Below are 15024 nucleotides of genomic sequence, written 5' to 3' on the forward strand. Positions count from 1 at the left end.
CTGTACAGCACTTTGTTCCTGTGCTGGGTGTTTTAAAGTGCTTTATAAATAAATGAACTGAAATTTTAATGATGCATATGCCAGTTTATATGAAGAAGAAACACATTTTATAGCAACTCTCAAGATCACGAGAAAAAATGGCTGCCTCATGTAACTTGCGTTGATTTGATGTGTTGTTTCTGCATGTCCCCCAAAATTAATGCAAAGTGTTTCCACAGTTGGAGAAGTTGACTAAGCAGACACACTCGCCATGGTCACACTGTCTCTAGTCTTTCATGGTATTTACAATACCACCACCCTCTTTTTCTTCTGTGATCTCAAAACTAACCAGTTCTATTGATCACTTCTTTGTTAAAAGTTAAAGTCCCAAAGTCATCATCACACACTGGTGAAATTCATTTCTGCATTTGACCCATCCCCATGGAGGGGAGCGGTGAGCTACAGTGGTGGCCGCGCTCGGGAATTATTTGTGGTTTAACCCCCCAATCCAACCCCTTAAAAAGACAATGTGTAGTTTTTACCATGAATTTCTGAAAATATCCATCAAAATGTTGTTTAAATGAATGAAATGATGCCCATTTGTTGTAAAGTATTGGTAGCTTTGTAACATACAACTGTAAAAATATGGTCTAAAATACATGGGAAAACAGAGCGTTTTTATTAAGCTTAGAGGTGAACAATGAAGCTGTTTAGACATGACCACAGTTCTTCTGTGTTCTGCTGTGAAAAGTAGTTTTACATTCAGGGATTTACATAGTTGACACGTTTTAAACAACAATTAAAAATTGTTTGTGTGAACAATATAATTTTTATCTTCTCATGTGGATAAATGTAAAAATGTGTTTATTGCCTTGTTGTCACCTGTGGTCTCTGATTTTCTCTGCACTCAAAGAAATAAAACAGATTTACTTAAAAATGTTATGTCAAGTGGTTCCACACGACTGCTTTAAGTAACTTTTAAGATATTATGTTACTTAGTGTGAACTAAATACTGTTAAGTTATATTTACATACATGTATTGGCTAAATTTAACTTAATTGCACTGCTTAGTGGTACTTAGCTTTGTTGCTTTAAACATACATAAACTGGTTAGGTAATATCTTTGTAATACTGTTACTTAGCTGGAACATGACTTTGCTGGTTTAAAATTACATAAAAATGTTAAGTACTTTCTTTTCAATACTTTTAGGTATAAATAATTTCCACAGGTTTTTTCCTTACTAAGTAGCAAAGTTTCTTATAAATTACTTAAAGCAGTTGTGTGGAACCACTTGACATAACATTTTTAAGTAAATCTCAGGTTTTATTTTGAGTATGACACTTAAGAAATGAAGACAGCACCCAAATTATCTATCAAAATCCTGCCGTTAATGAGAAGATTCAGTTTTTATAAAAGACAAAAGATTTGTTTAAAAAACTGAAAGGCTTAAAGGGACTTTACGGAGTTTTTAATTTTTATGCTCGCGATTAACCCCTCAGGCCAAAAGCGTAATGGTAGCTTCAATAGTAGGCTCGTGCACGAGGCGTGCATGCTGTACGTGCACACTCCTTAACAAAAATAACAGCTGAGACAGTCCCTTGTGTGTGTGTGTGTGGCCCGGAGGACAGAGGACAGGAAAATGTGCAGCTAATTAATTAAATAATTTGGTTCTGTACCTTTCTCTTCAGCACAGCCGACAAAGATGGGTCAGTCCTCCTGCATGCTCAGATAATTCCATTCCCTTGCTTGAAAAATTGTTCCAAAATGAAAGTTGAACCCACATCTTTTTTATCTGTGAATTCAATGCAGTTTGGCGAGTCTCAAATAAAAATTTGGGCATCTTACTGTAAAAAAAATATACCATTAACGTAAAAAAGAAACTCTAAATAAACAGTTTACATCCAGAGTCGAACCCAGGTCTTCTGCACGAGAGTCCAACGTCTTACTAGGTGAGCTAAAGCGCCAGCGATGTCCTTTATATCTGTAACATTTATATCCTTGATGACAGCTGAAACAACATTCAAAGAACGGTTCAGAGCGAAAATGGCTATTTTGTTGCTAATTTGCAGGAAATATATAGAAGAAAGTTCTAAAGAAAGTAGCTAAGGGTCCTCAGAAATGTAGCTAGCTTTTGTCACTAGGCATTAGGAACAGCGACAAAGAGGCACTGCCTCCCTCTCTGCTGCTAAAGCTACGGATAGCAAATGTAACAGGCTATGCCTGAGCGTGAACGCGCATGAAGCAGCCTGCTCGACCCGAGCAGCTCTCTTTTTCTGTGATTTCACAGAAAAACAGGCAATCACAGTAAAAATGCCAGGGCTTATTCTACCGGACCAGGGCATTGCAGGAGAATGTATGAAGAAGAAATGTATTATTTGTATACATGTTTTGGCTGTCAAACTTCCATAATGCCCCTTTAAGCACAAAAGCTTCAGACAAAGTGCAGGCTAATAATCAATGCAACGTACTTGTTACAACTTCAAGTGAATATTTTGTGCAGAAAACGTTACAGTAAAGTGCAACTTGTCTTCCAACTCATTTAGACAGCACCCAAATTACCAAACAACGTCAAGCATTTTACAAGACATTTCAGGAATTGTTTACAAAGACTGACAAACATGAAAGAGCAAACTAAACTTATTTCAAACTAGTATCAGATAAGCTAAGCATTTCATTTTTAATATGTTTATTAAAGGTATATATTGTTTTGGCATTCTTGATTTCGGTACTGAATTTATTCCACATTTTGACTCCATATATTGATAAACAATGTTCCTTTATATTTATCCTATGTTTTGGTATCGTGTATATTTTGTTGCCTTTCAAACCATAACTACTCTTTCTTTCCATAAATCTTATGATTACATTTGTTGGAAGGTGCTTTTTGTCGACTTTATACATACATTTCAAAATAGTATAATCTACTAGGTCATAAAATTTTAATGTTTTTAATTAGATAAATAATTGGCTGGATGGATCTCTATAATTGCTTCTTGTTATAATTCTTATTGCTTTTTTTGTAGGATAAAAACTGAACGTGTATAGGTTTAATATGTTATTCCCCAAATTTCAACACAGTAGTTCAAGTACGGTACGATCAATGAATTGTATAATAAATATAGGGATTTGTAATCTAGAGCCCATTTCACTCTGTGTAATATTGTGATTGATTTAGCTATTTTAGTTTTGATATTGCTTATATGTGGTTTCCAGGATAAATTCTCATCAATGATGACTCCCAAAAATTTAACTTCCTTTACTCGTTTAATACAGATTTTGTCTGATTTTATTAATGTTTTTATATTCAACTTTCTATTACTGAATATCATAAAATATGTTTTATCTGTGTACAGTGAAAGCTTATTTCCATCTAACCATGATTTGATTTTTTCCAACTCTGTACCACTTCTATCGTTTGATCAGTATTGTCTCCTGAATAATAAAAAGTTGTGTCATCTGCAAATAGGATACACTTTAACATATTAGATGTAGAGACAATATAATTTATATAAATAATAAATAGTTTAGGGCCTAGTACCAACCCTTGTGGTACTCCACAATTAATATTATCCAGATTGGATTTGATGTTGTTTATTTGAACTTACTGTTTCCTGTCATCAAATCAACTTTATTTATATAGCACTTTTCATACAAAAAAATGCAACTGAAAGTGCTTCACAGATTAAAATGGCCCCATACATCCCATATTCCCATCCCAGCCGCCCTCCCCAAGTATAAAACAATTGACAATTACGGTTCCCCTCCCGCACCCAACTTCCAAGGTGGACATACAATCACTCGCACACACACACACACACACATGGACAACAGAGTGAACAATAGGCTGAGTTCAGATGGGTCAGGTAATGAACGACACATCATCAGCGGAGTCATCTGCCCTGACAGTAACAGATCCACGGCAGCAGCACTCAAAAAAAGGAAATCTCACTGTCATTGGCAATAAAACATATTATCATGTTAGAAGTAATCAAAAACTATATATTTTTTACATTTACTTATGTTATTTGTTTTATTTGAAAGCAAATACTTGCAATGTTGGATGTATTTAACTGTGTAAGTAACACCAACTCAAGTTTGTAATGTAAATATTAAAAAAGGCGCTTTGTAAATCGGTGTAGTTTGTCCCTTGGAAGACTCCGTATATCCTGGCTGATTTTTTTTCATTGCGGCGGAGGGAGCCACGTGTCCTGAGCGGAGGAGAGAGTTACATGCTGTGGATAGAGCCAAATTCACCTTTCAATACGGGTAAGTGAAAGTCTTTCTTACTGATTTACGAAACTATTCTGTGTGAAACTGTTAAATTACTGACAAAAATTGGTTAAATATACCGACGAACTGTTGTTCCATTAAGTACTGTTAGCTTAGATGGTGTGGTTAGCTCCGTTCACTAAGTGAAAGTCTTTCTTACTGATTTATGAAACTATTCCGTGTAAAGCTGTTAAATTACTGACAAGAATTCGGTAAATATATCGGGGAACTATTATTCCACTAGTCCTGTTAGCTTAGTTGGTGTGGTTAGCTCCGTTATCACAGCTACAACCGAACCCCAGCAGTGTGGCGGCCCGCCACGCCTGAAATCCCACTGCCACGCTAACAAGTTCCCAAGTTGTTGGTTTTTTTTTTTTTTTTTTGGCGCTGTTTCCCGAGGTTGGGTGTTTTCATCTGAACCCTTAAAACCTCCAGCAGGCTACGTTGCACTATTGACTTGTTAGCGCGCGGCGCTAACTATTTAGCGACGTGACATATCTCGGAGAAAGCGTAAAAACACGTTGGACGCTTCTTCTGAAGCGGGAAAATAACACTTCTTACGACGTCGCCTCGGCTCGTTCACGGCCGAGCCGGACTGAGCTGATAGCATTGACCCAGCACAGCCATCGACATTAATATAGCACTGGGGCGTTGGAGCTGCCCCGTGACTGCCTGATGGAAAACCAGCGGGTTTCATCAGACTCGTGAAGTTTTTTGATTTTGCTGGGGACCCCCTGTATTATACTGCTCCCTCCTGCAGTCTTCCCCTATTAAAATTTAAAATGCTTCTGTAAATTTCGTGTATCAATAGAAAAAATCTCTGCCTCTGCCAGCTGCAGTAAATGTACTTTCCAAATAATAAGAGGTGCATTTATCTGTGTATCTCCTTTGATCTGCATTAGTGATATTCTCAGCACCAGAACAGTGAAGCAAAGAAACAGATTCCAGAGTTTGTTAGTAATTTTATTTATTAGGTGCATCTAACCTGTTCTATTTTTCTCTGAAATTAGATCAAATCAGTGCTTCTATGGGTTGGCTCCACTCTGCACTAGAATTTTTTACTTTATTTAGAGACGTGTCATAATTTATTTTGACAATTTAACATCAATAATTTAAAAGCAATTTAATGTTGTTATTTAAAAATACATGTGCCTTTGTTTACAAGCTTTATTTATAATAAAAAAAGTTAAAACTGCAATTACAAAAACTAAGGGTTACTAGAAGTAAAAAACAAATCCGCTAATAAACTTGAGAGTGAAAATAAACTAAGCAAGTATGTGTGTATTTTCTTTGGCCTGTAATCAATTATATTTTTAAACGATTGCCTACTCAATATTAGCATTTTTGAATAGTTTTTAAACAATTCCCATGTTCCCAATTTTTTTATATTTCAAGCTTTGTCAATGCATAAGTAAAGTTAAACAAATCTACTTTATGAATAAACCAGCTGATAATGTGTATTTAAATAAATAAACTACTTGACTGTTAATATTTTTGACTTTTTTTCTGTTCTTTCACAGATATGAATGTGGTCTTGTAAAGATTGTGGTTCATCTGTAGCATCAAGAGTCCATCTTCTAAAGCACTACAGGTTAGCTCATGACAATTTTGGTTGCAGACACCCATATCCATGCACTTTTTCTCATTGTCCATGTGTGTTCAAAACTTGGAATGCTCTTCACAGTCATTTAAGCAGGTCACACACAAATAATACTGTTGAAAAGCAAGATAATTTAGCTACTTTTAACTGTCATTTGTGTACAAGCACCTACATATCCTCTCAAGAGTATTTTAGCCATATTAATTATCATCTCAAGAACCATGAAACAGTGACTTGTGTTTTTCAGGGCTGTTCTTTCCAAACAAATATTTCTGGTACATTCAAATCCCACAAAAGTAGAAAGCACACTCCATATTCACTTCAAGATTTTAAATTAGGTATTGTAAACCACAGTGAAACAGATGATCCTACAGATGATAAAACATCTAATATTGGTGAGTGTAGTGTTGATTCTGATAGAGATATAGAAACTCAAGCAGAAGAACATTTATCAAAGATTATAGAACTGAAATTAGGATCTCTTCTACTCAAGCTTGAAAACTATTTTCATGTTCCTCGTACAGCAATAGATGAGCTGCTTGCTGAACTGCATTATTTGATAGGTTCTGCATCTGTGCCCATATCTAATGAAGCAATTCAAGAAACATTCAGAAATAACAATGTCTGTGTTGAGCCGATTGTGATTACGGAATTGACCACTGCATTATCTTCGTGTAATCCTCTGTTAAAAGGTATAGCAAAGGATGGGCCACTAGCTACTGGTCATAAACGGAGAAAGTATTACAAAGAAAATTTTGACATTGTTGATCCAGTAGAGTATATACTGCAATCAAAACCAAAACATACCTTCCAGTACATTCCAATTCTGAAAACTTTAGAACAGTTACTCAAACAGAAAGATATACTCAAGAAAATTGTTGATAGTCATTCCAATCAGCGTTCAGTAAATGGGAAGTATAGATGTTATCAAGATGGTTCCCACTTTAAAAATAACAAATTTCTTTCAAGTGAGGAATTAAGACTGTCTTTGTGCCTTTACATAGATGACTTTGAAATTTGTAATCCCTTAGGGACATCACGAAGAAAACACAAACTTTGTGGGGTTTACTGGATTTTAGGGAACTTGCTACCAGTTTGTCAATCATCCCTGGACTCAATTTATCTTGCGTTGCTCTGTAAAAGTGAGGATGTGAAAACATTTGGTTATAAAAAAATTTTTGAGCCCATTCTGAATGATCTTGTTACATTGGAGCAAAAGGGAATTTTCATTGATCATCTGGGAACATTTATCAGAGGTACTGTTCAGTGTGTAGTTGCAGACAACCTTGGAGCCCATGGATTAGCTGGATTCGTGGAGAGTTTCTCTGGAGATTTTTTCTGTCGCTTTTGTACTGCAACACGCAGTGAAATTCAGTCACAAGAGGTGAAAGTGGGTGGCTTCATACTCAGAACTAAAGAGCTACATCAAGCACATGTAGCAAGTGCTTGTGAAGAAGGAAAACCTTATTGTGGAGTCAAAACTAAATGTGTTCTAGCTGAGAGCCTTTCATTCTTTGAGGTTACAACAGGTTTCCCCCCAGATCTGGCTCATGACCTTTTTGAAGGTATAGTACCCGTTGAACTTGCTGAATGCTTTGGATTGCTTTTAGCCAAGAAGTACTTCACTCTTGATGGTTTGAATGAACTGATTCAAGCTTTCCCATACAAATGGGGAGATAAAACAAATCGGCCTCATTTATTGCCACGTGCTTTCCTCAGCAAAAGAAGTATTGGTGGCAACTCACATGAGAATTGGTGTTTGCTAAGACTAATACCACTGATTGTTGGAAAACTAATTCCAGAAGATGAACCAGCTTGGCAGTTAATATTAGATTTAAAAGATATTGTGGATCTCGTAGTTTGCCCACTACATACCGATGAGTCGATTGCATTCTTGGAGACAAAGATATCAGAGCACAGATCCAGGTACTGCACACTTTTCCCTCAAAAAAAACTGCTACCCAAGCACCACTACCTGGAACATTATCCTGCACTGATCCTTCGCTTTGGTCCACTTGTTTCTTTTTGGACTCTGAGGTTTGAATCCAAGCACAGTTATTTTAAACAAGTTGTGAGGCACACTAACTGTTTTAAAAACATTACATTGTCTTTAGCCACTAAACATCAGCTGATGATTGGCCATAGTATAATTTCATCAAGATTTAAAAAAGACACTCTTGAGGTGACACAAGTCTCAACAGTCCCTCTTGATGTCCTTAAAGAAGAGGTTGCAGTTAGCCTCCATCAGATGTACCCTGACCTTACTTTTGTTAATCTAACAGATAATGTATCTGCTGATGGCATCAGCTTCAGAAGTGGCATGATAATAGTGCATGGATTTGTTGGTGGACTGCCAGACTTTGCCGAAATTGTGCATATGTGTGTTTTGAAAGATGGACTTGTCTTCATAGTGAAGAAAATAAACTCATGGTACAGAGAACACTATAGATCATTTGAGCTGGATCCTTCTTCAAGCAGTGTCTCTGTGATTGAGTTGAGTAAACTTGTGGATCGTTACCCCCTCTGGGATTACAAAGTGGGCAGTTTACGAATGGTTACTCTGAAGAGATACATACATTGTTCAGGTAATATGAGAACAGAAATGTGTACTGTAAATTTGTTTGCTTAACTCCAATATGACTTGATGCATGTTAAAATGTTCTGTCTGTACTATTCTGTGTTTTTCAGAGTAAAACTTGGGTATGACTATGGACTCAATGTCTACACCAGTAAAGCTTCGTATTCTCCTTGGAGAAGATGACTGTGTCAAGCTAACATTGCCTTCTGGAATACCAGACTCTGTTGATGGCCTTAAATTTGAAATTCAACAACAATGTAGAATTCAAGGAGAATTCAGACTGCAGTACATGGACAATGATTTTGGTGAATTTATGAACCTGACTTCAGCTGCAGATATCAAAGACAAGGGAACAGTGAAAGTGATTTTAACAAGTAGGCAGTCAACACAAGGACCCAACTATACTTCATCTGCATCTTTTGATGAGGAGGATGATTCCACTCCAGACACTGATATACTTTCATCCTCTGAGTCGACCACTTCAACTTCAACCACTTCTTCAACTTCATCACTAAGATGTCAAGGCTGGCCATGCAGATTTCCAATTCCTCCATTCTCCTATGAAGTGGAAATGCAGCTGTCTAGAGCAAACCAGGAATTTCTTGCTGAAGGCAAGCACCTGAACCCAAGTTTCAAAGTCAGGTCAGACATTTTGCAGGTCCTGGCTTCTGAAATAATGAAGTACACAAGTGGATACCCAACTTCTGCACAATTAGATGATGTTGCCAAAGCTTTGATCATAAAACATCCTTGTTTGAAGGAACAGGGCTCTGTTCAGGGATATTATGGTTGGAAAATCAGTCTGAAATACAAAATGGGTAACTACCGCACTAAGCTCAGGAGTCTGGGTTGCCAAGAAATGAGCATTAACTCAATGAAAAGCAGAAAGCCTTCTCACTCCTCAAGCCCTAACCAAGTAAAGAAACCCAGGAGAGCAGAAGTAAATTTTTGTCCTGATTACCCAGTTGGAGAAGACAAAGAAAGTCTTGAGAAAACGCGTGAAGAACTGCTTTTGGAGGTCAAAAAGAGGAACAACCATCAAATGGTTAAGCAGAAAATGGAGAAAACCTTTGCACTTCGGCGGTATGAGGTTGTTCAAGATATGCCACTCATCGCAGAATTAAAAAGTCGATGGCCAGCTCTTTTTACGAAAAACGAGGCAAGACTTATATTTGGTGCAAATGAATAAAGTGTAATTGATTCTTGTGTGTAAATCTTATACTTTTTTTTGTCTTTGTTCAAAAACATTCCCAGGTTTGCGCAGAGTTCACGCGCATTACCACCATTCCGCTCATCCCAAAGTTTATGTCGCAGCTGGACCAGTACTCAGACCAGTTGGCAAGAGTGCTTTGCAAGAAAGGTGGAGAAGTTGGACGAAAAATTAAAAACATCATGGCTGCGATTCACCAGGTGTGTGTGCAATTACTTAATAACCGATATTTGAATCAGTAGCTTCTTTTGCGTTTCACACTCATATGCTCTGTCTTGGCAAGTGTAGTTCATTGTAATCTTGTTGATTTTTGGAAACATTTGAGAAACCTGTGTCAGAAATCACTTTCTTAAATTGTCCCATTTTCTAAATGCCACTCTTGTTTATGCAGGAAGGATGGAAGAGTTGTTTTTAGATCAATAGTAGAATTTTGAAAAAATGGATCACTGAGATCTTGATTTACTTTAAAGCTACAGTATTCAAGAGTTAGACTTTGTCGCCAAATCTGAGTGCCGCAGTTCATGAAGAAGAAAAAACATCTGTTCTCAGCCACTCACCCCCTCAGATTTTTCTGTTGGGTAGCCAGTTGTGATGTTGATTTTCGTTTAGTTTGTCTTGTATTTGATCCATTTTTGGGAATGTCTGAAGGTGGATTTGTTAAGCATTGATTTTTTCCTAAGTGCATTTGAACGCCCCATCATGTGTAGCTCAGCTGATCATTTGGAAGAATGTGGTGGTTTCTTACTTTTTAGTGCTGCTTGTTGTGGAATTACAGCTGCTTGTGTTGAAAACTAGGCAGCCTTTCACAATCACGCGATTCGTTATGGAACCAGGAAGTCTAGACATGTAAATAATGATTCTGGTCCGGGACAGCCTTTTTAAAATGACAGAAACTAGCGACCACCCAGTGGACTGAGATCCAGGTCTGTTACAATGTGAATTTATTTTCAACATTGAACATTAGACTGTTGTGTGAGTATTTACTTGTCATGATTACTGTGTGGACTCTAAATCAAGCAACAGACTCCAGACCAGAGACAACGGGATGAGAGTTCAAACAAAAAGGGATACTTTATTAAACTCCAGTGCAGGGGACAAATAACAGTCAAAACATACTGCTCCTGCAGACCCAGCATGAGGGGTTCAGTCTGGGCAGGTGGATGAGAGGTAAAACATAAGTAACGGTGCGTTCACATCTAGAATTTTTTGTGTCTGGCGTCCATGTTAAGTCTATGTGGAGGCACACTGAGGCGCGCAGCGGTGTTACCGCAGTGGGATGAGCAGCTCAGCGGCACAGAAACGCACATCTGCACCCGACGCGCTCCGAAGCAGCGCCGCACACGAGGTCCAGGCGCGCACGGCGCCGTTCGAACGCACCCACCCGCTGTTTCTTGCTGCTCACCTCCTCCGCCAAAGTTCAGTCAGGTTAAACTTTCCGTCTCAATACGCACCGCGGCAACCAATCAGGAGCTAGGTTATGTAGTCATGTGATTCTCTGCTTGGGTCAGAGAAGAGCGTGCTAGTTAATTCATTCACGCACCACCCGGCGCTGTACGACACCAGCTCCTTCTTCTACCGAGATGGGAACAAAAAGGACCAAGCTGGAAACAGGTCAGCGAGGAGGTTGGGCAACCTGGTGAGTTCATTTAAATGTGGAAAATTGTGATTAAATCGACAATCCCGCGCCAACACAAACGAGCCTGCCTAGCTTCCAACCCGCTGATGTTTTGTTTTGATGTTTCCTCTAATTCAGACGTGCCGAATGACGTATTTCCGCGGATGCGGCACGCGATACGGCGCGTGGCGGAGGTGCGGAAGGAGAGCGGCGTTTCAAGCGTACAACATGCATGCACCGCTCCGCTTCACAACCCTCAATGTGAACGCAGCATAAAAGGACACGAATGCTTACGAGTGTGCTGGGCTGCAGGAGTCCTGGAGGAGGGGCAAGCAGACGCCCATCAGCTGAGGCTGGAGGGAGTGAGTGGCAGTAGAGATTGGGCAGCCAGGCTGCGACGCTGCATGTCTGAATTAGCGGAAACATCAAAACAAAACATCAGCGGGTTGGAAACTAGGCGGACTCGTTTGCGTTGGCGCGGGATCGTCGATTTACAATTTTCCACATTATTATGAACTCACCAGGTTGCCCAACCTCCTCGCTGACCTGCTTCCAGCTTGGTCCTTTTTGTTCCTATCTCGGTAGAAGAAGGAGCTGGTGTCGTACAGCTCCGGGTGGTGCGTGAATGAATTAACTAGCACTCTCTTCTCTGACCCAAGCAGAGAATCACATGACTACATAACCTAGCTCCTGATTGGTTGCCGCGGTGCGTATTGAGACGGAAAGTTGAACCTGACTGAACTTTGGAGGAGGAGGTGAGCAGCAAGAAACAGCGGGTGGGTGCGGATGAACGGCGCCGTGCACGCCTGGACCTCGTGTGCGGCGCTGCTTCGGAGCGAGTCGGATGCAGATGTGCGTTTCTGTGCCGCTGAGCTGCTCATCCCACTGTGGTAACACCGCTGCGTGCCTCCACATAGACTTAACATGGACGCCAGACGCAAAAAATTCTAGATGTGAATGCACCGTGAGGAAGGCAGGCGGATCCTGGGAGCTGGAGGAGCGCAGCAGAGAGGAGACGATGTGAGAACCGTCACCTGGAGGATCCTGGATGGGAGGTGGTGTGCAAACCACGGAAGATGTCCAAGACGAGGAGGGAGAGGACAGCGTGGGAGCTGTCGGGAGCAGAGGCTGAACCAGCGACGGAAAACCGGAGTGTTAAATAATTCGAGTTAAATAATTTTCTGAGTCGCTCCAAAAATAAACTGAAGCCATTTGTCTTGCAAATCTTGATTTTTCAGCAATATATTCATTCTGTAAGTCTAGGTGCCGAAACGGATGAATACTAATGAGCAATATCAATTTGATGTCCCACTAAAACTGAAAGAGAAGTTCTTGTACTATTTTCACAGCCAGTATGAAACAAAGTTGCTGAAGAATTAAATAGGCAAAATGCTGGTTTCTATTTTGATTTTATTCTTCCATCTCATAAAGACAATTTATCCATGGTCACGGAACAAAACCAGTTTTTTTTCTTCCAAAAATTGAATCAAATTGTAATGAAATGGCGGATTTTGATCAGAAAACTGCATATCTGCTTTGTTCCAAAAATGCCTGTTATACAGTGTTTTGTGTTTTGCAGAAGGATTCTGTTGACACAAGAAGAGCTTGCAACCTCCAGGCAGTAGCCCTGTACCTAAACGAGGTCCCTGAAGAGCTAGTGAAGGAATATGACGTAAGTGTTAGTAGTTCTAAAGGTCCTGTATCCTGCTATTTTACAACTTTCTATCTGATATAGGCATATATATGATAAAATGTTCCTGTTTATGTTATATAATAATTTATCCTGAAATATAGCTTATATCTTGGAGTTATTCTTCGATCAGGAAGTAACGCTTGGTTTACTTCCTGGGGGTTAAATAAAGAAATGGCATCACAACATGATTAAAAGCTCCAAAAAAGTTGGTTTTGAACTATACAGACCTTTTAAAGTGAGATTCTCATTTACCATTCTACTGTTAAATGTGCTCTCATCATGACTTACCCATGCAGGTTTATGTTTGTGTGTTTGTATATAAAGTTTAATTTCTTGAATTCAGTTACATTAATTTAAATTTTCTAGGAGTTTATCACAGTGATTATTAAAAATGTTGGAATTTCATGTGAGGTTTTTATTAAATTATTTTTTTCCTGTATTTAGAGTGAAGATTTTGAAGAGACCCAGAGAAAGTTGGATCAGACTCTCATCGGTATCTATGTGATTAAACATCCAGGTTCATCTACTGATCAGGCTCCAGAAGACGTTGGCATCATAGTTGAAGGTGTACAGGTACTTACTGGACTCAATGATGTTGCCACTGCTTTTGCCTTATTGTTTGGCATCATCTACGACCTGAACCTGAGCTACCCCACTGATCTCAGATACACTTTTGAATTCATTCAAAAGATTCTGATGGAACTTGACACACACAGGCTTTCGAACAAAATCCAAGTGCTCAAAAACAAAATGCTGGAATGAATGCATTAAGCCATTACAGTATTGTGCTATTCAAGTCCTGAAATGTTGTAGTTAATGTGTTTTATTGGCCTGATTTAAGTGCCTGTTAAAAGTTTTAAACTTTGTTCTTACACCTAAAATGTATATGTTTAAAGTGGTGTCTAACTACTGAGATAGGACCAGAATGCTGCTTTTGGTTGTTTCCCAGAGTACTCTTAAGATTTTTTTTTTATTTGCCTTGTTGTGGCTGGACCCAGTGGCTCTAAAAATGTTTTTATTTTTTTTTTTTTCAATTTCTTTCCAATGTTGAAAAGAATTCCATTTGCACTTAATTTAAAATGTTAAGCTTTCAATTTAAATGTCAGTGGTACTACTTGATGCACAAACCTGTTAAAAAGGTAATGTACCGGTACATACATAAAAATTTGTATTTTTGGATAAGAAGCTGTTTCAGCTGTTTCTAGTTAATAAAACTGCTGTTTGGAGTATTCCAATTGTATTCATGTCTTTCATTAACATTAATTAACATGATCAAGTTGGTGTAACTCAGATACAAGTCTTTTAATTAAAGTTTATCTATTTAATTCGTTGAACTTAACTATGTCACATTAGTTTTATGTAAGTTTCAATCATAACGCTAAAGTAACCTAATTAACTCTAAGTTACTTAAGTCACCACCATACAATTTACATAATAATTTTAAGTAACTTGAATGTAAGGATGTTTATTAACATCTACTTAACAAAGTTGTGTGGAACCACTTGACAAAACATTTTTAAGTAAATCCAACACTTTTTTTATTTGAGGACACCGGCCCATGACGCCCAGGGGGGAGGGCGGAAACCCCCACCACTGCCCGGGCACTACCCGAGGAGCGCCCCGGGCTCTGCAGAGGAAACAGTGGAGGATTAAAATATATAACTGTAAAATAACAAAAGCTAATATGGATAGAAAGTAACTGATAAAAAGTGATTATAAAGATAGTAAAAGAAAACGTAATCATGTAAAAACACTAAGATGTAAATAAAATGTTAAAAATTAAAGGAGATAAATAGGTGTATATACATATATATATATATATATATATATATATATATATATATATATATATATATATATATAAACAAATATGGCAGGTGATACAGTTAGACTAGATAAATAGTAATCAGTGCCTGTGCTCGGGTTTTGACCAAGTCCTCCAAATACACCCACATCACCCCGCTTCTCCTCCAGCTTCACTGGCTGCCTGTCAACTCCAGGGTTCATTTCAAGATCCTGGTTCTGGTCTATAGGGCCTTACATGGACAAGCACCATCTTACATTGGTGATCTTCTTAGT

General features: G+C 38.5%; 1 protein-coding gene across 3 annotated transcripts; it reads left to right on the top strand.

Moving 5' to 3' along the window:
* Window positions 1-3932: 3932 nt before the first annotated feature.
* Window positions 3933-14456, top strand: LOC129157162 (uncharacterized). 3 transcript variants are annotated; one of them, XM_070556062.1, is made up of 4 exons: window positions 6217-8434; window positions 8538-9837; window positions 12832-12924; window positions 13390-14456. In XM_070556062.1, exons 2-4 carry the CDS (start codon window positions 9733-9735, stop codon window positions 13705-13707), a joined length of 516 nt encoding a protein of 171 aa, XP_070412163.1. In that variant the 5' UTR covers window positions 6217-8434; window positions 8538-9732; the 3' UTR covers window positions 13708-14456. The 3 variants fall into 2 exon arrangements, 1 of the variants encoding a protein (XP_070412163.1); XR_008560508.2 differs by lacking the exon at window positions 6217-8434 and adding an exon at window positions 3933-5840.
* The last annotated feature ends 568 nt before the right edge of the window (window positions 14457-15024 follow it).

This window comes from Nothobranchius furzeri, chromosome 11 (assembly GCF_043380555.1).
Source record: "Nothobranchius furzeri strain GRZ-AD chromosome 11, NfurGRZ-RIMD1, whole genome shotgun sequence".
NCBI classification, from domain to species: domain Eukaryota; kingdom Metazoa; phylum Chordata; class Actinopteri; order Cyprinodontiformes; family Nothobranchiidae; genus Nothobranchius; species Nothobranchius furzeri.

Bases quoted from the DNA above. Each gene is read 5' to 3' on its own strand.
- LOC129157162 (XM_070556062.1), top strand. From the start codon at position 9,733: ATGTCGCAGCTGGACCAGTACTCAGACCAGTTGGCAAGAGTGCTTTGC. The intron at 9,838-12,831 runs GTGTGTGTGCAA...TGTGTTTTGCAG, and splicing joins TCATGGCTGCGATTCACCAG to AAGGATTCTGTTGACACAAG. The intron at 12,925-13,389 runs GTAAGTGTTAGT...TCCTGTATTTAG, and splicing joins AGCTAGTGAAGGAATATGAC to AGTGAAGATTTTGAAGAGAC.